The sequence below is a fragment of the Schistocerca gregaria genome, chromosome 2 (assembly GCF_023897955.1).
Source record: "Schistocerca gregaria isolate iqSchGreg1 chromosome 2, iqSchGreg1.2, whole genome shotgun sequence".
Classification (NCBI taxonomy): domain Eukaryota; kingdom Metazoa; phylum Arthropoda; class Insecta; order Orthoptera; family Acrididae; genus Schistocerca; species Schistocerca gregaria.
In genome coordinates this window covers 438,934,918-438,957,578 of record NC_064921.1, presented here as the reverse complement: position 1 = coordinate 438,957,578, position 22,661 = coordinate 438,934,918, and the positions used below count along the sequence as shown (strand labels likewise).

The following is a 22,661-nucleotide window of genomic DNA, read 5'->3' as shown; positions in this document are numbered from 1 at the left end:
ACAGAAAAAGGAAAGACACTCAGTACGGTAACGCTGTTTTTCATTTCTGATATTGTTCCGTTAGCATTTCGTATCTGAGGATGGTTATGTCCATTAGATGTAGAGAGTGATAATTATTGAACTACACGGGAGAAAACGTAAATCAGTAACAAACTACGGCGTGCACACACTTTATTAAACAAGTAAACGTCACTACAGATATTCGGATTTTGGGTATGACATGTTCGAGGTGCCTGCCAGCACTGGCGATTGTGTGTCGCAGACGAGTAACGAAATTCTGCATCACCCGCTGAAGTGTCGGAACATCGGTGCTGTCGGTGACCTCCTGAAAAGCTGTTTTCGGCTCAGCAATGGTTTTGGGGTTATTGCTGTACGCCTTGTCTTTAATACAGCCGCCAAAAAGAAGTCGCATGTGTTCAGATCCGCAGATATGGCAGCCAATCGAGGCCCCTGCCAGTGGTCTCTGGGTACCCCAGAGCCAGGATGCGGACCCTTACGTGTTCCTACAGCACATCAAACTCTCTTCTGCTTCAGTGAGATCGAACTTCGTCTTGCATGAACCGCATCTTGAAATCAGCGTCACTTTGGAGAATGGGGATGACATCATCTTCTAAAATCTTTACCTATCATTCGGTAGTCACCGTGCCATCAAGGAATTGCAGATTCTCAGTCCCCTAAATCGGCCAATTTTGCTTATTGACGCACACATTCAAATGAAAGAGAGCTTCGTCGCTAATGTACATGCGTATACTAATTCCCATCATGCCCCGCGGCCAACCATTTAGTTTGAACGTCCTAACGCAAGCCGTTCAGAAGTTATGACGATTTTATTTCATATAGTTCAATAATTGTCACCCTGTATTTGCATATTACAAAGAGAATATGGCCTACTGCGGAGTTTTAGATACCAGTGTGAATATTAATTAAATATGAATGAAGAGAAATGTAGTTTTTTCACGAAAGTTGAGACAGAAGATTCATTAGCATTTTCGAAACGACACATCGTGCCCCTAACAAGGAGCCGAAGAAATGTAGCAGCATTTTTAATTAGCAGTAATAAATCTTATTAATATGCGTCTCACGTTCATAATATCGTTTACATCGAGGTGACAAGAGGTCCAGCCCACGGATAGCACAAGTTTTATTTTAACGACACTTAACATTTTGAAAAAACTTCCTATGCTTACTTCATACTAAACTGCCAACTTCAATGAAGAATTGAAAATCATGACAAAAGCAGTTTCAAAGACGAGGAATCATAGACTCTACATACATAAATGTCGAGGGGAAGGTGAGCTGTGGACTGTGTTTTATTGGTGGAACACAAAGAAGATCAAACAATCTAAAGGGACTGTAGTCTTCTAGTCTTCTGTAGTCCGCCCGCTTCGAGAGTACTGCTGCACGGTAAGGGATCCATACCAGATAGGATTGACGGAAGAGATCGAAAAAATTCAAAGAAGGGCAGCTCGTTTTTTACTATCGCGAAATAGTGAAGAGAGAGTCGCAGATATATACTCGAGTTAGGGTGGCAATCTTTAAGACAAAGCCATTTTCGTTGTGGCGAGATCGTTTCGCGAAATGTCAGTCACCAACTTTCTCCTTCGAATGCGAAAATATTTTGTTGACTCCTACCTACACAACTTGAAATGATCATCGAAATACAATAAGAGAAAAAAAAAAAAAAAAAAAAAGCTCGCACGGGTAAACTGAAGAGTTCGTTTTTCCCGCTTGCTATTCGAGAGTGGAACGGTATAGAAATAGTATGAAGCCTGAAAGTGTTTAGATAAACTCTCTGAGGGACACTTAAATGAATTGCTGAGTAGACATGTATATGTAGATAATACGGTACCAAAACATACCCTCCCATCGCGACCGTTCATCACTGTATATATCCCTCATATCCAACTAGTGTCCGCAGCTCGTGGTCTCGCGGAAGCGTTCTCGCTTCCCGAGCACGGGGTCCCGGGTTCGATTCCCGGCGGGGTCAGGGATTTTTCACCTGCCTCGTGATGACTGGGTGTTTGTGTCGTCTTCATCATCATCATCAATCATCCCCATTACGGTCGGAGGAAGGCAATGGCAAACCACCTCCACTAGGACCTTGCCTAGTATGGCGGCGCGGGTCTCCCGCGTCGCTCCCCTACGCTCGGTAAACGGAGTATGGGACTCATCATCATCATCATCATCATCCAACTAGTTCCACACACGTCTCGTGGTTTATGCAGTGTACCCTGTACGAGGTGAAATGTCACACTAGGGCAAACCTATTTCTAGAAGACCGATAGTACTGCCCATTAATACTCACTCAACAGCTGATATTTCGATAACGAATACAGCACTGCCTTGCCTTATCAACTTCGTCTGACAGCTCTTCATTGCCGTAAAACTGAATTTTCTGGCCTTCCCTTCAGTCATGGTCATGGTTAATGGTAGGCCATCTCTCGACGATCTCAATCATTTACTGCTGGCATATCGTTCAACATATTCTCGAAGTTTTTATTCATTCGGGGCATTTCTCTGAGTTTCTGAATAGCAATTTTACATCCCGCTTCGCGCAATCCTCTATAATAAATCGTGTGCTATTTAAGAAGTCTGTTTTGCATAAACACTCATTTTGTGGACACATTTATCTCCGTAGTCTCATCCAAATGAAATGTTATCACCAGTTTCATTCACGAGTGACCTTCAATGATCGATCCATTTACTTTCTGCGTGCCTTGTCAATACCCAGTATTTATGAGACTACAGGGATTTAATCCCGCATTAACAACCCGTGACATGATCCCACACTCGCACATCCTTGCTGCATTTGCCTACAAGTGCCCCACGTTTAGTACAATCGTACACACTATAATGAAGAGTCAGAGTGAAGCAGATATGATTTCATTTTTGCAGAAAATGAATGGACTGGTCAGGTAGTCAGGATCCGATTTTAGCAATGAAGTAAGATGTTACTAGCGATGGAGTACGAACCCCTACCGGGGAAGGATAGTTAAAGAAATCGTCCGTGTCTTTCAAAGAATCGTCCCAGGATTTAACTTCAGCGATGGTGGGAAACCGTGGGAAATCTAAATCGTTCTCCATCTACATCTATACTCTGCATACCACCGTGGGGTGCATGGCAGAGGGTATCTCCCACTGTACCACTTATTAGGATTTCTTCCTGTTCCTCTCGCCTATGGAGCGTGGAAAGAATGAGCCTCTGTGCGTGCACTAATTATTGTTAGCTTATCCTCACTATCCCTATGTGAGTGATACTTCGCGAGTTGTTGTATATACCTAGAGCAGTGGTTCCCAACAGGTGATCCGCGGACCCCCAGGGGTCCGCGAACTATGCCAGAGGGGCCCGCAAGATGCTATAAGAATGAAAAATATATTAAATATATTTCATATGACAACAGATTTTTTTGTTTTGGCCCCTTCCTGTATGAGCAGAGCTTTAGCGAAAGCTAACTTCTGCATCAAAAAATGGCTCTTAGCACTATGGAACTTAACATCTGAGGTCATCAGCCCCCTAGAACTTAGAAGTACTTAAACCTAACTAACCTAAAGACATCACACACATCCACGCCCTAGACAGGATTCGAACCTTCGACCGTAGCGGTCGGCGGTTCGACTGTAGCACCTAGAACCGCTCGGCCACCCCGGCACTTCTGCGTCTAGCGTCTACCTAGGGTCAACTGACACTATCACATACTAGCGCAAAACTAGAATTAGATAGAGGCAAATAGTTAATAACAATGATGGCTAAATTGAAAAACTTTTAAGACCAATATTTTTTTTCAAATGAATATGTCAACGTTTTTTCTAAGTACCAAAAATAGAAAAGGTATAAAAAGATTCTTCATTTGGTTTTTTTAGGTACTTGATACTGTGATATGACAAAGTACCAATCATGCTCGGCGACGGGGTCACCGAGAAAATTTTGTTTGGAACCCTTGCCCTAGAATAATCATTTAAAGATGGTTCTTGCAACTTTGTTAATAGGCTTTCTCGAGATAGTTTACGTCTGTATCCAAGAGTCTGCCAGTTCAGTTCCTTCAATATCTCTATGATACTCTCCCACTTATTAAACAAACCTGTGAACATTCGTGCTGCCCTTCTCTGTATACGTCCAATATTCCGCATTGGTCCTATCTGATACGGATCCCACTCACTTGAGCAATATTCTAGAACCGGTAGCACGAGTGATTTGTAAGCAATCTCTTTTATAGACTGATAGCACTTTCACAGTATTTAACCAATAAACAGATCTATACCACCTGCTTTACCCACGACTGAACCTATGTGATCATTCCATTTCATATCCCTACAGTTACACCCACGTATTTGTACGAGTTGGCCAATTCCACAAGTGGCTCATTCATACTGTCATAAGATACTATGTTTTTTTCGTTTTGTAAAGTGCGAAATTTTACATTTCTGAACATTTAGAGCAAATTATCAATCTCTGCAACACGCTGAAATCTTATCAAGATCTGACTGAACATTTATGCAGTTTCTCTCAGATAGTATTTCGTTACAGATAACTGCATCATCTGTAAAAAGCCTGATTTTACTATTAATATTGCCTGCAAGGTCATTAATACACAACATGAACATCAAGGGTCCCAATACACTTTAGTGGAAAACACTCAAAGTTTCATCGTACGATACATAGCATAATAATAACATTATTCCATCCATTACTTTTTGGGATGTTAACAGACAGCTAACTGTTGTCTTTCGTGTACTTCGCGACGTGTATTATGCACTTGGCGATGAACGTACTAGAACCGGTAACACGAATATTGGACGTATACAGAGAAGGGCAGCACGAATGGTCACAGGTTTGTTTAATCAGTCGGAGAGTTCGCAAGAAAATATGCCCCCCCCCCTCCCCCACACAAACCAGAGAAAGTCCTCAATCCTGTCACAAATTTCATTTGATACCCCATATGATCGAACTTTTGACAATAAGCCTAGGTGTGGTACTGAGTCAAATGCTTTTCGGAAATCAAGACACACTGAATCTCCTGATTGCCTTGATCCAAGGCTTTCAGTACGCAATGTAAGAAAAGCGCGAGTTGGATTTCTCATGATGATGTTTTCAGACTCCACGCTAGTTGTCTCATTCGATAGGAACTGGAAACTAATTTTGGTGCCACTAACAGCCTTTACATAAGACCAGAATTTCTGCGTGTTCTGCGAAGGATCGCTTGACACAATGTTCTACTACGGTAGTCATCAAATGGGTGGCAGCCGTACCGTTTCATTCAGCATCTCCTCATCTGTAGCCCTACACTTTGTTTTACACCTATTATGCCGTATTCTCCATTTATTTAGAAGTTTCCGAATTCGAATCCGGTGCCTTTACTCCTAAAGGAAGTATCAGTATGATAACACCATGCGACCGTAGTGAACTCGTCACCTGTATAAACAATATGCAAAATAAGACAACTGTAGTTCTCACATTTTCTGAGGCTGACCTATTTGGCTTCTTTTCTTTATCAGTGCTTTCTCTTGTTTCATTTGCTGGTTCTTTTTTGACTGTTACCAAACAGCGTACATTATATACGCTGTTCGCAGTATCATAAGTACGTTCATCGCCAAGTGCACAATATACGTCGCGAAGTACACAAAAGACAACAGTTAGCTGTCTGTTAACATCCCAAAAAGTAATGGAAGGAATAATATTATTATGCTATGTATCGTACGATGAAACTTCGCTCGGTGTTTTCCAGTTTATTTAATGCAGGTTTCGACGTACTAAGATCTTTCCTTGTTCATCCAGCAACGAGTATGACCGACAACGTACCTCAAAGACAACTGGTGATTACACACTGATTAGCAAGAAAATATTTCGCCACTCAACTGAAATAATTTTAGGCCTTAAACACATTTGGCGGCGAACTTAGATACCTTCAACTTTTTATTGTACTTTGCATATATATTATGAAATTACCGAAGCACCATTGTATTTCAAATTCAACAGAGAAGCAGCAACAGAGACGGGAAAAACTTTGAGCTGAATGGAGGTATCTCATAAAACGCATGAACTCCAGAGAAAATTTTTGTTTTCAATTGTTCAAGTTGTTTACGCGGATAAACGTGACTTTTAATTTGATTCCTGTTTTTCAGGGAAAAAGCCCTTCGCCTTGTCTTTTATTTAGGAAAGGCTTACATTAATAGTGAAATCCAGTAATTCATTCAATAGTTTCAAATAAAATATAAGGGAGTTCTTCGACATATACTACTGCATAAAGCGAACTTAACTCACCTGTCCTATTTTCCAGCGTCAGTGTCACGAAGCATGCAACCAATATCAGTAGGCTTAATGAAACACTATTTCGGACAAAGCCCATTTCTTATTATCATCGTAAGTGTTAAGTCTTTCCTTATTCACACCCAAATACACAAAACACACGCTCCGCACTGATGAGAGGTACGCACTCCACGCACCGCATCGTGTACCTTTAACAACTGAAGGACCGTTGCTATGGTAATTGACACTCGTACAGGCGTACCAACATTCAACCTTCACGTGAACGTTGGCAGATCTGCATTTATCATCTCGACAATCTATCGAAGTATCGACCATCTGGCAAGGGCGAGCAAAGAGATTAGTTTATATAGTAACTAATGGGTATATGACTATGTTTATGTAGTTTAGGCGCGCAAGTTAGTTGTATGCTGTTAAAAAAGGAAATATAAACAGTGATGGTTTGGGGGGAGGCGGAGGTTTGCATGTACTTTTTTGGGAAAAATGCCTGTATGACAATATTCATATGTTTCTCGTGTTTTTCCGAATTATTATATATTGTTCACATTTTCTCTACTGCTTCGTAAACTCCCCTAAAACTTCACCATCCATTACATTAAAAGCTGCCAAAGCCCCAGTCGTTACGACAGTGCTGCCTCGTTTGCATTTTACGATTGTTTATTCAATCTGCTGTTAAATCGTGCAGTGACAGAGGTGAATCCGGTTAGTCAGCATATCTGACAACAGCGAAATAGCCGATATTCAGTAATAAGCAATGTTTATACTTTGCCTTTTTGTTTATCATCATTCTTTTATATTCAAGAACTACGAAAATTCATTGCGAGAACCTCTGTATCGGAATTGATAGCTGAAAATGTATTGGCTGTAACTTGCAACTGCCCCAATTTACAAACTGCATCGGCATAGGCAGTTAACTAGACAAAACTTGTGTGACTTAAATGATGTTTATGAATTTATCAACGACAGTGATTACATCAGTCAGGAAAAACCTGGTTTAGACGGTTTCTTATTTTAGGTGCACAAGTAACTCAATAGAGTGGCGCCAGGCCACACAGCATTTCAGCCCTTTGTACCAATTTAGTAAGTTTTGTCAATACAAGTGCCTTAGCTTGAAAATCCGTATAACATAAAAAATAAAGGCAATATTAATGAAAAAACGACACAGTTCACTATCTGTAAATCTCTTCTACATACGTAGAGAGGTTCCACAAATATATTAGTAGTCATCAATTCCTATTTACTTGTGGGATTCTGTCTACTACTTTAATAGTTCCTGCAATTTATGTAAGTATTTTGTGTACATAAATATAGCAAATTGCAATGTGAAACAGATTCTTTGTCACACAATGGAACAACACATCAACAATCAACTAAACTGAAATTTTTTGTTTGTAAGCTGGTCGTTAACGTTGTTGCATCATAAAGGAACCTGTATACCTTGCTAGCTAGTTGACATGTCATTTGTAGGCCTATTAATTAATGGTTATTAGATGATCATTTTCTCATATTTTGATTTGTAGACATGGTCTACATTCTTCTACAAGTGTACAAGTCTCACTATCAGGCCAAAGCAGCTACAGTAGGCTTTACGCAAGGCAAGATCTTTCAGTTCAGAATAGCTCAATTTATCCTTTGTGTGTGCTGATTCCAATAGAACTGATAGCATTCGTGTGATGAGTGCTTTCTAAATTCAACATAATGTTTCAAGCTGCTGTAAAAATACCTTACTTTGTTCATTGACTATATTTTTAACATGAACAAGCAGCAGCATATGAAACACAAATATAAACAAAGGTTTCTCTCTATAGCCTAAATGAAGTGGAGCAATCAGTGGCTGTTTCATGTTGCAGTTTGCGTATTCTTGTACCTGGACAATAAAGTTTTTTTCTTCTGTGGGCAAAATCCAGGAATGTCAATTACTCATATATTGTTTTAACTGAAGAATGAAGTTGTATGTGAAAAGTTAATGCAATTAAGCAAACTTATATGTTTTCACATGAAAAAATAAGTAAAAAATGACCAGACAGAGGAACAAAACAATACGCAAAGAGCTCCTGCTACATTTGCTTCTAGGAAATATCATCGTTTGGCAGTAGGTATGCAGCGAACAAGCATAATTTTCCTGATATCTTACTCATGCTCTGCTACTTGGGCATTGCTTTAAGCAATTCAGTTGAATGCAGCCTTTTCTGGGCTAGTATTGGGCACTGAACATATTCAGTGTCATCTACTTCATAGAGCCAAACTACATAGTCTTGTACATTTAGCTTTAGCATATAGTGTCGTATATGAGCAAATATATCTTCTGTAATTTCATTTCACATATTGTAATTTTGTGCACCCCTACATGCTGTATATTGTCAAGTAAAATTATGACGCAGTGTCTCCCATATTACAGTATTGCTCAGTATGTGAGATAATATGTGTTTGTTGATTCATCTTGGAACAGACACACTTAGAATTTTGAGAATAAGTTTTTGTATGTAACTGTTTGTCTTTCCTGTAGTATCCACATTTGACATTGTTGATATTTTGGAGATCCTTTCATGCTACTAAACAAACCTCTGATGAAATATGCAGTTTCAACTCTTCTGTACATCTAAATTGACAAACAATATTTTTGAGTATGATTAACTTAAATGAACAAAATAATTATTTCATAATGTAACTATTCAGTGCAGTAATTATGTAATACTTTCGAATAAAGAAGCAACTATATTCTGATCGGTGTAAACTTATCCCAGACAATTGCAGTAGACGGGGCATGCAACTAGTCATGTAACGCTATTTAGTAAATGTCTCTCTGGCAACACTTCAGTGTTGTGACATGTCTATAGACAACTATTGTTGTCCCCTGCAGCAGTTTGGGCTTCACACTTGAAAGCTGGCAACAGTGCTGCCAGCCATCCAGGATCTTCTTACACTGATTCAGCTTTAGTACAAGAACTACCATTAACTCAAGCACAAACAAAGAATAGTGTACAGACTTGATTTTTTTAGACAGATCTTACCTGTTTTGTTAGGTGGTGATTATATTGATTTTAGGCTACTAAACAACAAGATGATTAGCACCCTTGCAGAATATGAATGCATGCAAGCCCCAAACTGAACAAAATCTTTCCTCACAAGCAGTATTACTATGATTATGTGCCTAGACCACAAATTAACAATTGCTTAGACAATGAATGGCCTTGGCAGTGTTTGGAAAGACTAGGAGACCTGCCCCTCTAGGGCATACATGATTCCTCCTCTTCCTCTCCCACCTCAATGTCAGACTTGTCAAACTGCCTGTCTTGTTGATGGTGACAGAATATTCTTTCTGGAGACAGCACATTTTTGCACAGTTTCAATCCATGCTTGTGAATTGCTCTGGCTGAATAGTGTGCAAGGAAGTTTCAAATAGCTGGCTTCCGTAGTGTCACTTCCTCGAATCCCACAGTCACTGTGGTCCCATAAAATAATGAACAGTGTATTATTGTAACCTTATAAGCAGCTGAGATGTAGGCATCAAATTAACTTTTTCAAATACAGCTCTGTATTTTTTCATTCCAGAGCAGTAGTTCTAGAAAGGTTATGATGCTCTTTATGTATTCTCCACAAGTTAGTATATTATTAGCTAAATCTTCATTATAGAACTGTAGATCTGGAAACATTTACACATCAATAGTGCTGTGGCACTAAATATTTTACAAGTAGCATAGATTAAATTAATTTTAGCATGTCTCATTATGCCTGATGTATGCAGACTTTGTTCTGATGTGCTCCTTTCACATCTTTGTCAGGGCAATACACAATTAATTAGGTACGTCCTATAAAATGTTCCTTTTTCTACTTTGAGATTTCTATAGTTTTTGGCCCCTCGCCATTATAATAATATTTGTGGTATCACACTAAATGCCTGTGCAGATTAGACATGCCTTCTCCTGTGGCATAATATTGCTCACACAAGCTGCATATCGATGCTTGCCTTGTGTGCTCTGTTCTTTTAAAAACATCATCCTATCTCAGTTTTAACAAAAAAAAAAAAAAAAAAAAAAAAAAAAGTTTACAAATGTCATAATATTCTCAGATAAAGCATGTTTGCAACAAGAATCTGTGAGACTGTATAAACTTCAATGTACTTGTTTCTCTGTGTGACGTGTCAGGTGTATCAGAATACACAGTGCCAATATCTGATTTCTGTCTTTCACCAAATGACTGACTTGTTTGTTTTCTCACTGCCTCCTATAATACCATTGTACATAAACTAAGGGTATGCACCAGATGAAAGCTTCAATGTAATCACAAGGTAACTAGCTCTAGACTTCAGATGACTGCCTGTTCCTTTTGCTCCTACTGCTAATTGGCTACTGAGGAACTTCAACTTTTCACAGTGAAATGAGTCCATTGATCAGCTATAGCATGTCTTAATGCTGTCGCAGATAGGGAGCTCTCCCAACATTCCCTCATATCACAGGCAAACAAATTCACAGAGGACGACTGTTGACAATCAGGAATGTGAAGAGCTATTCAGTTTAGTACAATGTGAAACACTTTTCACATATCAACAGTTTATTAAGAACACCTGACTTTGTAAATGTTTAGGAGAGCAAGGTATGTCATCTGTCTGGGCCTTACTTGTGGGAGAGAGCAAACCCTCCAAAGACTGACAATATCTGCCCTACTACTTCGAGAAGTTGAGGCAGTTCCAGTGTTCTCTTTCATTGTTGTGAAGCTAATGTTATGTATGATGGTAAAGGAAGGAAGGAATATTAGGAATTAATGTCTCATTGATGATGTCATGATGAAATCGTTAGAAAATGAACACAAGCTCAAACTGGGAATGGAAATTGGCTGTGTTCTTTCAAAAGAGCCATCCTGACACTTGCCATAAAAGATCCAGGGAAATCTTAGAAAACCTAAATCTGGATGGTCAAATGTTTGTCCAAATACTAGTACACTCTCTCACTACTGACAAATGGTAATGAACAGTTTGAGAGAATAACAACCAAACTATGTGGTTGGGAGGACTAATTAATAAATCATCTCAGTTGCTCTTTTTTAGAGGAACAAAACTATTGTTATAAAGCTAAAATGAAACACCTTTGTGGATGGTTCCTTACAAAATCTGGTTGACCAGTGGCCTTGAAATGTATTAGAATCTCCCAGACTTTTGGTGCTCCTCTCATTGTTATCAAAATTAAAGGTTTGTATATTTCCCCATTACTGCGTCTAAAAGCTAGATTTCTAGCAACAATAAGAATTTGTATCTGACAAGTGAATCCAGTGTGCATGAAAAATTGCTTTTCAAGAGATTTAAGTATAGGGTAAATGCAAGCGTAACTGTGTGCATCTCTAAAGGCACTTTCAAATGTAAAAATCTATATAAAATGGAATTACATGAATAATAGTGTTAAAACTGTAAATAATGGGATGGCTGACTAACAGCAACAACAACAACAACAATAATAATAACAAACAGATCAGATGCCAACCACTTTAAATACCTAAAAATAAAATCAAAGTCGACAACCCCAAAAAAGTAAGGCAATAGTATGTACCAGATAACAATGTAGTGAGTGTCACATTCAAAACCATTCGAAAGGAATGCGCAGAGAGAATGGAGGGTACAGTTAACTGGGATACATTGCCAATCTGGATGGCTAAAAATTATTGGCACTTCAAATAGTAAACAACTCTTGGTATGGGAGCAAGTATGTCATACAAAAATCTGTTTTTTGGCAAATAACACACAGCTAAAATATAATAACCCTGTGACTGTTAGATTCCAGTCACAGGGTACAGCGTTGCTGACATGCAAACATTGCTGAAAAGACTCTGCCTGTCCCTATAAAACAGGCAACACAGTGAGCAAGCAGTGGTCAAGAAAGAGCTAAAATTGGTTGGTCCCTACCACTTGGTTACTGAAATGTGAATCATTAAGTTATTTTAGCCGAAGTACAGTAAAGACCAACGTCATTGGCACGTTGAAGTGAGATTTAGGTTCTGCAGCTATCTAAATATGGTATTAGTGAGAATTCTGAGGATATTAGCTCAGAGATGTCTGCAAGTTCTCTTTGGCCAATTTCTTCTGGTCAGAGTGATTTAGTCATCTGAGTAAGTGAAAACCACTTAAATAAAAATGATTCCTTTCAAACCAGCAAGCACACTTTTCATGTAGGGGAGCCACCTCTTTAGTGGCTACACTCCTGAAGAAAGATTTATTGTTTGCGTTAGCTTTTGTTTGATCATTTGCAAGTGTCAAGATAAAAAAGGACAACATGCAACAGGTATAAGCTGCACAGTGAGTTTTGGAAACGAAGGTTGGAAAATTAATAACATTTTCTTTTGAGCTAATGATTTATCTTGTGCCAGTGAAAATGAGATGGTCATGGTGTATGGCAAAAGACATATGGTGCCCTATCCTTTACGAAACACTCTGAGGAACAAGTCTCATGACTAAGATTTAGAACACAAAGAGCAGGTTGTTGATTTCACCAAAACTCCTTATTCATGCCACAAGTCAACTTCTGAAGGCCAGATTTCAACGTAAAAAATTATATCATGTATTTTGATCATCAATTTTCTAAAAGTACAGTAATTTGAGACCCTTTCAAATCACCTCCCCTGTTCAGATTCGTGTGACCTAGTGGTAACCAAGTAGAAAGTAACTGTATGAATAGAGGAGTGGGGATATATAGCTAAAAGAGAAGTACTTTTATAACAAGCAGCAAAAGCCACACATTTGACAACGCTGAATCTCGGATGTCTACAAGTACTATATGCCCATGTAGCAACCTATATTCACTAGTACATTGACCCGTTCTAATATATTTTATAATAGACAAATGTACAGCTACAATCCTTGTATCACATTGTTCACATTGGGCAAAATTCAAGGTGTGTGTGTGTGTGTGTGTGTGTGTGTGTGTGTGTGTGTGTGTGTGTGTGTGTGTGTGTGTGTGTGTGTGTGTCTGAGGGGGGGGGGGGGGGGAGGGCTTGTAACAAAGTAGGTGGATTCCTTCCGTCTATCACGTTTTTCTCCCCCCCTCCCAGAAAAAAATAATTTTCTCCAAATTTTCTCATCTATAAGGCACGTCACAGTACCTAAAGATTTCTAATATTGAATCAGGCCTTATGTAGATTACCTTTATTATCTGTTAGAGCCTCTTGTTAACTTATAATTTGTTAACTTGGCTAATTTATGTAAAAACTGCACTACTTACAAAATACCAGTTATATAAAACTTCAATGTAATTAGGTATTTGTAAACATACACAGATTACTAACTTCTTGATAGAGTGGAACAAAGTCATGTAAATAAATATAGCAATTTTACAGGTAATGATGGAAACATGTTAGCAAGATTTGTGCTTATTTAGTTTCAGAGTCATTAGCATGCTTCAGTAAAACATTGTCACTATAAAATAATGTCATGTTTAGGTAAACCAGCCGGCATAATTCAGTACAGACTATCGTTGTATCCAAAAGTCCTTATCCCGAAGAATCTTCCTCGTATTTATTTGCTCAGAAACATAAATCTCTAATTGCAATTAGTAAAAAGCCAGTAAACGATGTTGTTGTTGTTGTTGTTGTTGTGGTCTTCAGTCCAGAGACTGATTTGATTCAGCTCTCCATGCTACTCTATCCTGTGCAAGCTTCTTCATCTCCGAGTACCTACTGCAACCTACATCCTTCTGAATCTGCTTAGTGTATTCATTTCTTGGTCTCCCTCTGCAATTTTTACCCTCCACACTGCCCTCCAATACTAAATTGTTGATCCCTTTATGCCTCAGAACATGTCCTACCAACCGATCCCTTCTTCTACTGAAGTTGCGCCACAAAATCCTCTTCTCCCCAATTCTATTCAATACCTCCTCATTAGTTATGTGATCTACCCATCTAATCTTCAGCATTCTTCTGTAGCACCACATTTCGAAAGCGTCTATTCTCTTCTTGTCCAAACTATTTATCGTCCATGTTTCATTTCCATACATGGCTACACTCCATACAAACACTTTCAGAAATGACTTCCTGACACTTAAATCTATATGCGATATTAACAAATTGCTCTTCTTCGGAAACACTTTCCTTGCCATTGCCAGTCTACATTTTATATCCTCTCTACTTCGACCATCATCAGTTATTTTGCTCCCCAAATATCAAAATTCCTTCGTTACTTTAAGTGTCTCATTTCCTAATCTAATTCTGGCAGCATCACGCGATTTAATTCGACTACATTCCATTATTCTTGTTTTGCTTTTGTTGATGATCATGTTAAATCCTCCTTTCAAGACACTGTCCATTCTGTTCAACTGCTCTTCCAAGTCCTTTGCTGTCTCTGACAGAATTACAATGTCATCGGCGAACCTCAAAGTTTTTATTTCTTCTCCATGGATTTAAATTCCTCCTCTTAATTTTTGTTTTGTTTCCTTTACTGCTTGCTCAATGTACAGATTGAATAACATCGGGGAGAGGCTACAACCCTGTCTCACACCCTTCCCAACCACTGTTTCCCTTACATGTACCTTGACTCTTATAACTGCCATCTGTTTTCTCGCTCCCTGTATTTTATCCCTGCCACCTTCGGAATTTGAAAGAGAGTATTCCAGGCAACATTGTCAAAAGCTTTCTCTAAGTCTACAAATGCTAGAAATGTAGGTTTGTCTTTCCTTAATCTAGCTTCTAAGATAAGTTGTAGGGTCAGTATTGCCTCACATTTCAATATTTCTATGGAATCCAACCTGGTCTTCCTCGAGGTCGGCTTCTACCAGCTTTTCCATTCATCTGTAAAGAGTTCCTGTTTGTGCTTTCTTTGGGATTGGAATTATTATATTCTTCTTGAAGTCTGAGGGGATTTCGCCTGTCTCATACATCTTGCTTACCAGATGGAAGAGATTTGTGATGACTGGCTCTGCCAAGGCTATCAGTAATTCTAATGGAATGTTGTCTACTGCCGGGGCCTTGTTTCGACTCAGGTGTTTCAATGCTCTGTCAAACTCTTCACGCAGTATCGTATCTCCCATTTCACGGTCATCTACATCCTCTTCCATTTCCATAATATTGTCCTCCAGTACATCTCCCTTGTATAGACCCTCTACATACTTCTTCCACCTTTCTGCTTTCCCTTCTTTGCTTAGAACTGGGTTTCCATCTGCGCTCTTAATATTCATACAAGTGGTTCTCTGTTCTCCAAAGGTCTCTTTAATTTTCCTGTAGGCAGTATCTATCTTACCCCCAGTGAGACAAGCCTCTACATCCTTACATTTGTCCTCTAGCCATCCCTGCTTAGCCATTTTGCACTTTTTGTCGAACTTGTTTTAGAGACATTTGTATTCCTTTTTGCCTGCTTCATTTACTGCATTTTTATATTTTCTCCTTTCATCAGTTAAATTCAGTATTTCCTTTGTTACCCAAGGATTACTACTAGCCCTCATCTTTTTACCTCCTTGATCCTCTGCTGCCTTCACTTCTTCAACCCTCAAAGCTACCCATTCTTCTTCTACTGTATTTCTTTCCCCCATTCGTGCAAATTGTTCCCTTATGCTCTCCCTGAAACTCTGTACAACCTCCGGTTTAGTCAGTTTATCCAGGTCCCATCGCCTTAAATTCCCACCTGTTTACAGTTTCTTCAGTTTTAATCTACAGTTCACAACCAATAGATTGTGGTCAGAGTCCACATCTGCCCCTGGAAATCTCTTACAATTTAAAAACCTGGTTCCTAAATCTCTGTCTCACCATTATATAATTTATCTGATACCTTCTAGTATCTCCAGACTTCTTCCATGTATAACACCTTCTTTCATGATTCTTGAACCAAGTGTTAGCTATGATTAAGTTATGCTCTGTGCAAAATTCTACCAGGTGGCTTCCTATTTCATTTCTTACCCCCAATCCATATTCACCTACTACGTTTGCTTCTCTCCCTTTTCCTACTATCGAATTCCAGTCACCCATTACTATAAAATTTTCGTCTCCCTTCACTATCTGAATAATTTCTTTTATTTCATCAATTTCTTCATCATCTGCAGAGCTAGTTGGCATACAAATTTGTACTACTGTTGTAGGCGTGGGCTTCGTGTCTATCTTGGCCACAATAATGCGTTCACTATGCTATTTGTTGTAGCTTACCCGCACTCCTATTTTTTTATTCATTATTAAACCTACTCCTGCATTACCCCTATTTGATTTTGTGTTTATAACCCTGTATTCACCTGACCAAAATTCTTGTTCCTCCTGCCATCGAACTTCACTAATTCCCACTATATCTAACTTTAACCCATCACACTTCTGTTTTTAAATTTTCTAACCTACCTGCCCGATCAAGGGATCTGACATTCCATGCTCCAATCTGTAGAACGCCGGTTAGAAGCCAAGTGTAATTCTAATTATTGCTAAGTTATAAAGCTAACAGGGTTAGAAACTGTTGAAAGTGAGTTTGCAGTGAGTTTTAACGAAGCAACACCTATGTCCGAAAATATGGGATAATGTATTGCAGATGATTTAGTACTGTTTACAAGTCGGATAATGTATCCCTTTTAATTAACTTTTGTGGCTGAAAGTTTATTCAGTGACTGTTCTATAATGAATGATTGTGAACGTGTAATTAATTTCATGAACTGCATTAATTTTTCAATAATGTCAACTGCTAAACATGACAGTAGCATTAGGCGATGAAAGTGTGAATTACTGTGCACATCATGGTCGTTTTAATATGATTGTCTGCTTGCCACATGGTATGTCTCTCCATGTGAAAGATCCTGGAGTTAAAACTTCCTCTCATTTGGATCTCTGGGAGGGGAACACATTGAGAGTAGACATATTTGACAGGAAGAAAGGGACAATAAAGGAACAATGATTGGAACATGGAATGTAAGGACACTACTGCAAACAGGAAAGCTAGAGAATGCAAAACAGGAGATGAAAAGGAACAGATTAGATGCCCTTGGTTTATGTGAAATGAGATGGGGAGATAGAAAGTGGAGATTATAAACTCTTTTACTCAAGGGAAATCATGAGTGGTGATAACAGAGTAGGAATATTGATAGGGGAAAAGCTGAAAAAAAATGTAATGAAGGTACAATATATTGATAGAAGACTGATGATAATACATCTGAAGGGTAGTTCAAAAGATTTGGTGTTAATACAGGTATACATGCCAATGTATAATGTAAAGATGAGGAGTGGAAGAATATTATGAGAAAATACAAGAACTCATCGAGAAAGAAAATAGATATGCTTGCATTATCTTCGTGGGCGACTGGAATGCAGTGGTGTGTGAAGGAGGAGATGAAGATACAGTTGGAAAATTTAGATTAGGAATAAGAAATGAGAGACGTCAACGACTAATTAGTTTGTGTAAACAAAATTCATTAGCCGTGGGTAATACGCTATTTGAACACCACAAAAGGAGACGCTACACATGGATACCAAATTTGAATAGGGTAAGATATCAGTTGGACTATATCCTGATACAAAAAAGGTTTGGGAACTGTTTGAAGAATGCCAAAGCTTTTTCCAAGATCGGATATAAATTCAGATTTGGAAAACAGATTTATGGGAAAGAGGTAGTGTTGATAAAAGTGTTAATGATAAATGGATAAAAATGAGGGAAGGACTCATGGACTCTGCCAAAGAAGTACTAGGAGTTAGAGTATCCCAAAGTACCAGGAAAGAATGGATAACAGAAAAGATGGAAGACCAAAGAAAATGGAAAAATGTAGAAACTGAAGAAGGCAAAAAGAGGTACAGGAAACTGAATAATGAATTAAGGAGAGAAACTGAAGAAGCAAGCGAAAAATGGATGAAACAGAAATGTGACAAAGTAGATAAAATGGAGGAAGAGCGAAAGTGTGAAATGATGTATAGGCTGAGTAGTGAGAAAGAAAGAGGAATAACATGGGAATAGAAAGAGCGGATGGTACTCTAGCAGAAGAACCGCAGGAGGTATTGAACAGGCGGCAAGAATATACAGAATGTCTGTATAAGAGGGATGAAATACAAAGCAAAATTAAGGTTGAAGAGGAGCAGTATGTGCCAGAAGATGGAAAAGGATTCACAATCTTGGAAGCAGAAGTAGGAAAGGTGCTGAAGGAGATGAAGAATAGGAAGGCATGTGGAATTGATGATGTGCCAGCAGAACTGTTGAAAAGTCTGGAAAGTAAGGCAAGAAAAGAAATAGTATACCATTGTAATGAGATATATGACAAAGGGAATGGCTTGAGGACTTCCTTGCAACAGTTATGATACCAATAGAGAAAAAGAGAAACACTAAATAATGTGAAGAGCATAGGACCATCACTCTAATTTCTAATGCAGCTATAGTGTTGCTGAGAGTGTTGAATAGAAGGCAAGATGGCAAGCTGGATAAAGGGATTGCAGAGGAGCAGTTCGGAGTTAGAAGAGAAACGGGAACAAAGGATATATTGGCCTGTTAAGAACTATAGGGGAAAGATATGTGGAAAAAGGTAGAGAAATCCTTGCTGTTTTTATAGATTTAGAAAAGGCCTTTGACAGAGTTCAGTGGAACAAATTGATGGATATTTTGATGAGGAAAGGAGTAGATTGGAAAGAGAGATGACTGATACAGCATCTATATTTACTCCAGAAAGTAAGGGTAAGGATTGGAAATGAAATGAAATGTCAGAAGGAAGCAACAATGGACGAGGTGTTAGACAAGGTTGTTGCCTTTCCCCACTGTTGTTTAACACATACCTTGAATGGATTACTGTGAAAAGCTTAGATGGGAAAAGAGGAATACGTATTGGTGGAAAGAGAATAGACTGTATAAGGTTAGCTGATGACATGCTATTAGTGGCAGAAAGTGAGCGGAGAGTGAATAACATGCTGAAAGATCTGAATGAAGCTTGCGTGGAATATGGGATGCAAATAAACACAGCAAAAAACAAAGAGTATGATCATCAGTACAAGCCACAGACTGTCCAATATTAAAATAGGACAATCTACCATTAGCCAAGTAAGTGCATTTAAATATCTTAGTAGCACAATAACTGAATACTAGAGATGTCACCAGGAGGTGAAGACTCGAATTGCCATAGCGAAGGAGGCATTCAACAGAAAGAGGAGACTGTTATGTGGCAGATTAGATAAATGTCTAAGGAAAAGGCTTGGCAAAGGTTTTGTCTTGAGTGTGGCACTATATGGGGCAGAAACATGCACACTGAGACAAGAGGATGAAAACAGGTTAGAAGCATTTGAGATGTGGGTGTGGAGGAGAATGGAGAGAATAAGTTGGAGGAAAGAGTGGGAAATGATCAAATATTAAATGCTCTGAATAACTGGACATCACCCATTGGTATTTTTTGTGATCTCTCAAAGGCCTTTGATTGTGTAAATCATGGAATTCTTTTAGATAAGCTACATCATTATGGTTTGAGGGGGGCAGTGCACAAATGGTTTAATTCATACTTAACTGGAAGAATGCAAAAAGTTGAAATAAGTGGTTCATGTAATGTTAAAACAACAGCTGATTCCTCAAACTGGGGGGCTATCAAGTACGGGGTCCCACAGGGTTCGGTCTTAGGTCCTTTACTGTTCTTGGTATGCATTAATGACTTACCATTCCACATTGATGAAGATGCAAAGTTAGTTCTTTTTGCTGATGATACAAGTATAGTAACAACATCCAAAAACCAAGAACTAAGTGATGTCATTGTAAATGATGTTTTTCACAAAATTATTAAATGGTTCTCAGCAAACGGACTCTTTAAATTTTGATAAACACAGTATATACAGTTCCGTACAGTAAATGGCACAACTCCAGTAATGAATATAGACATTGAACAGAAGTCTAGGTAGAATTTTCAAAAATTTTTGGTGTGTCCATTGATGAGAGGTTAAACTGGAAGCAACACATTGATGGTCTGCTGAAACGTCTGATTTCAGCTTCATATGCTATTAGGGTTATTGCAAATTTTGGTGATACGAATCTCAGTAAATTAGCTTACTATGCCTACTTTCATTCACTGCTTTCATATGGCATCATATTCTGGGGTAATTCATCGTTGAGTAGAAAAGTATTCATTGCTCAAAAACGTATAATCAGAATAATTGCTGGAGCCCACCCACGGTCATCCTGCAGACATCTATTTAAGGATCTAGGGATCATCACAGTATATATATTCACTTATGAAATTTGTTGTTACTAATCCAACCCAGATCAAAAGTAATAGCAGTGTGCATAGCTATAACACCAGGAGAAAGGATGATCTTCACTATGCAGGGTTAAATCTGACTTTGGCACAGAAAGGGGTAAATTATGCTGCCACAAAAGTCTTTGATCACCTACCAAACAGCATCAAAAGCCTGACAGATAGCCAACCAACATTTAAAAACAAATTAAAAGAATTTCTAGATGACAACTCCTTCTACTCATTGGCTGAATTTTTAGATATAAATTAAGGGAAAAAAAAACAACTTAAACATTAGTGTCATGCAATATTTTGTGTAATGTAATATCTTGTACAGACATCTTTTATTAATCTGACACATTCCACATCATTACGAAGTGTCATATTTATGATCTATGGAACAAGTATTAATCTAATCTAATGGAAAGGATTGGTGAGAGAAGATGTCTGCTGAAGGTTATAAGAGAAAGGAAAAAGAACTGGTTGGGACATAAATTGAGAAGGGAGTGCTTGCTAGCAGCAGATGCTTTGGAAGGACTGGTTTGTGGGAGAAGACTGAGAGGCAGAAGGAGATACAAGATGATAGGCGACATAAAGGGAAGAGGAAATTATGCAGACCTGAAGAGGATGGCAAAAGACCGGACAGCCTGGAGAACTACCATGTGAAAGCCTGTCTTTTGGCAGAACACTGCTCATGATGATGAGTGTTAGGTTACTGCACTTGAACAACCATATTACAGAACAACAACCGAGTATAGTATGTGGCTAACCAGTTATCAGTACACAATTTATGGAAATAAGTAAAGAAAGATCTGGTCATAAACAGTAGTTCAGTCAACATCTAAGTGCAATTAAAGGGTGGGAACTGCAAATCAGGTGCGGACCATATTATTTGTAGTAAATTGTTCCCACCACCAATTTTTCAGCCAGATTCAATGGAGGTGCAGCTACTGAGGTCATATTTGCATAGCTAAATATGGTTACACAACAGGTTGTAGCAGATAACTGTTTTAAAACTGTTGATTTGAAATTTCCAGCATCTTGAACACATGTGACTCTTGATTTTTTTCCCCCTTCACAAAGTGTACTTTACCTTTAGCAGGCAAGAAACACTTGAGATCAAGATTACAAAGAAAGGACATAACCATTGACATGGAACAGAACGTCTTCCACCTCTTTGCACCAGAACATTGATTAGTGATCCAAAACCGAATGATTTATTGGGGTTATGCCTGAGTTTTTGGAAGAAAAATATCACTTTCCACAGAGGACTGTGCACTGAAAATTAGAAAGTACATATTATTTGAGTTTCAATGTGAATTATGCAATATCTATTTTAACATCCTCACAACATATTTTGCTGCTTCTGTAAAATGTTTCCTTCGAGGCTGATATGCTTTCCCACTCCAGTGTCTAAATTAGTGAGTAGCCACTCCAGTTGCTAATATGTGCTCTATTTTACTCTACAATCAGTTTTGACTTTTATATTCAAGCCATTTTCTAGTAGTTCTGAAATTGACATTGTAAATGATCAATACAATAGATTTTTAAAAAATTTACATAACTAGAAATGAAACTTTTAAGTTTACATATGTACAAAAAAAGAAAAAAATGGGAGAGTATACCTTAAATTGTGCTGTCGTAAAGCAACATCAAATGAGTATGAGTGAGACGTGTGATTTTAAAAGTGATGTGCCCACTAACTTCATGGGAAACATGGGCATATCATGATTATTAAAACTGTACATTTTGATACATTAAAAGTACTGGAATGCTTTCGCTTTAAAAGGAGTTATATTCTGAAATGTTTTAAATTGAATGCTTTACCTATGAAGGGCTAAAAGTAATTGTTTAATCCTAGATATAATAATAATCTAAAACAGCAGAAGTGGACAGTGCATCTTCAAACATAAAGTTACACCCTCAAACATAAATGGGCAACAGTCACAATACAGGGTACTAAAGAGGTTCCTAATCTGTCTTCGACACAATGTGAACTGCTTAGAAGGACATGCTTATTAACATCTGTGAGGAGCTACAAAATTTTGGCATGCCATTAAAGGAGTCTTGTAAATAACAAGGTGGGGTGGCATATGTCAGGGAATTTGGTGCTTCTTTTTGGACATACGTCATCCCATTACTACTAGGTTCATGTAAAGGCACTCTGAAATTTATAGTTGCATTCAGATGTTACTATACTGTGTTCTAGTAGATATTCAAACTGTGTTCTCACTTGTACTTGCTCATGTCAGAACCATGGTTCTCAACTT

General features: G+C 38.3%; 1 protein-coding gene across 2 annotated transcripts in view; it reads right to left on the bottom strand.

Moving 5' to 3' along the window:
- LOC126325294 (uncharacterized) overlaps positions 1–6,490 on the bottom strand; it is a 354,815-nt gene extending 348,325 nt beyond the window's left edge. The window contains exon 1 of one of the 2 annotated variants that reach the window (XM_049995161.1): positions 6,260–6,490. In XM_049995161.1, the coding sequence (XP_049851118.1) occupies positions 6,260–6,344 (85 nt within the window). In that variant the 5' untranslated portion in view covers positions 6,345–6,490. The remainder of the gene's footprint in view (positions 1–6,259) is intronic. The other variant, XM_049995164.1, reaches the window with a different exon arrangement.
- Positions 6,491–22,661: the final 16,171 nt, after the last annotated feature.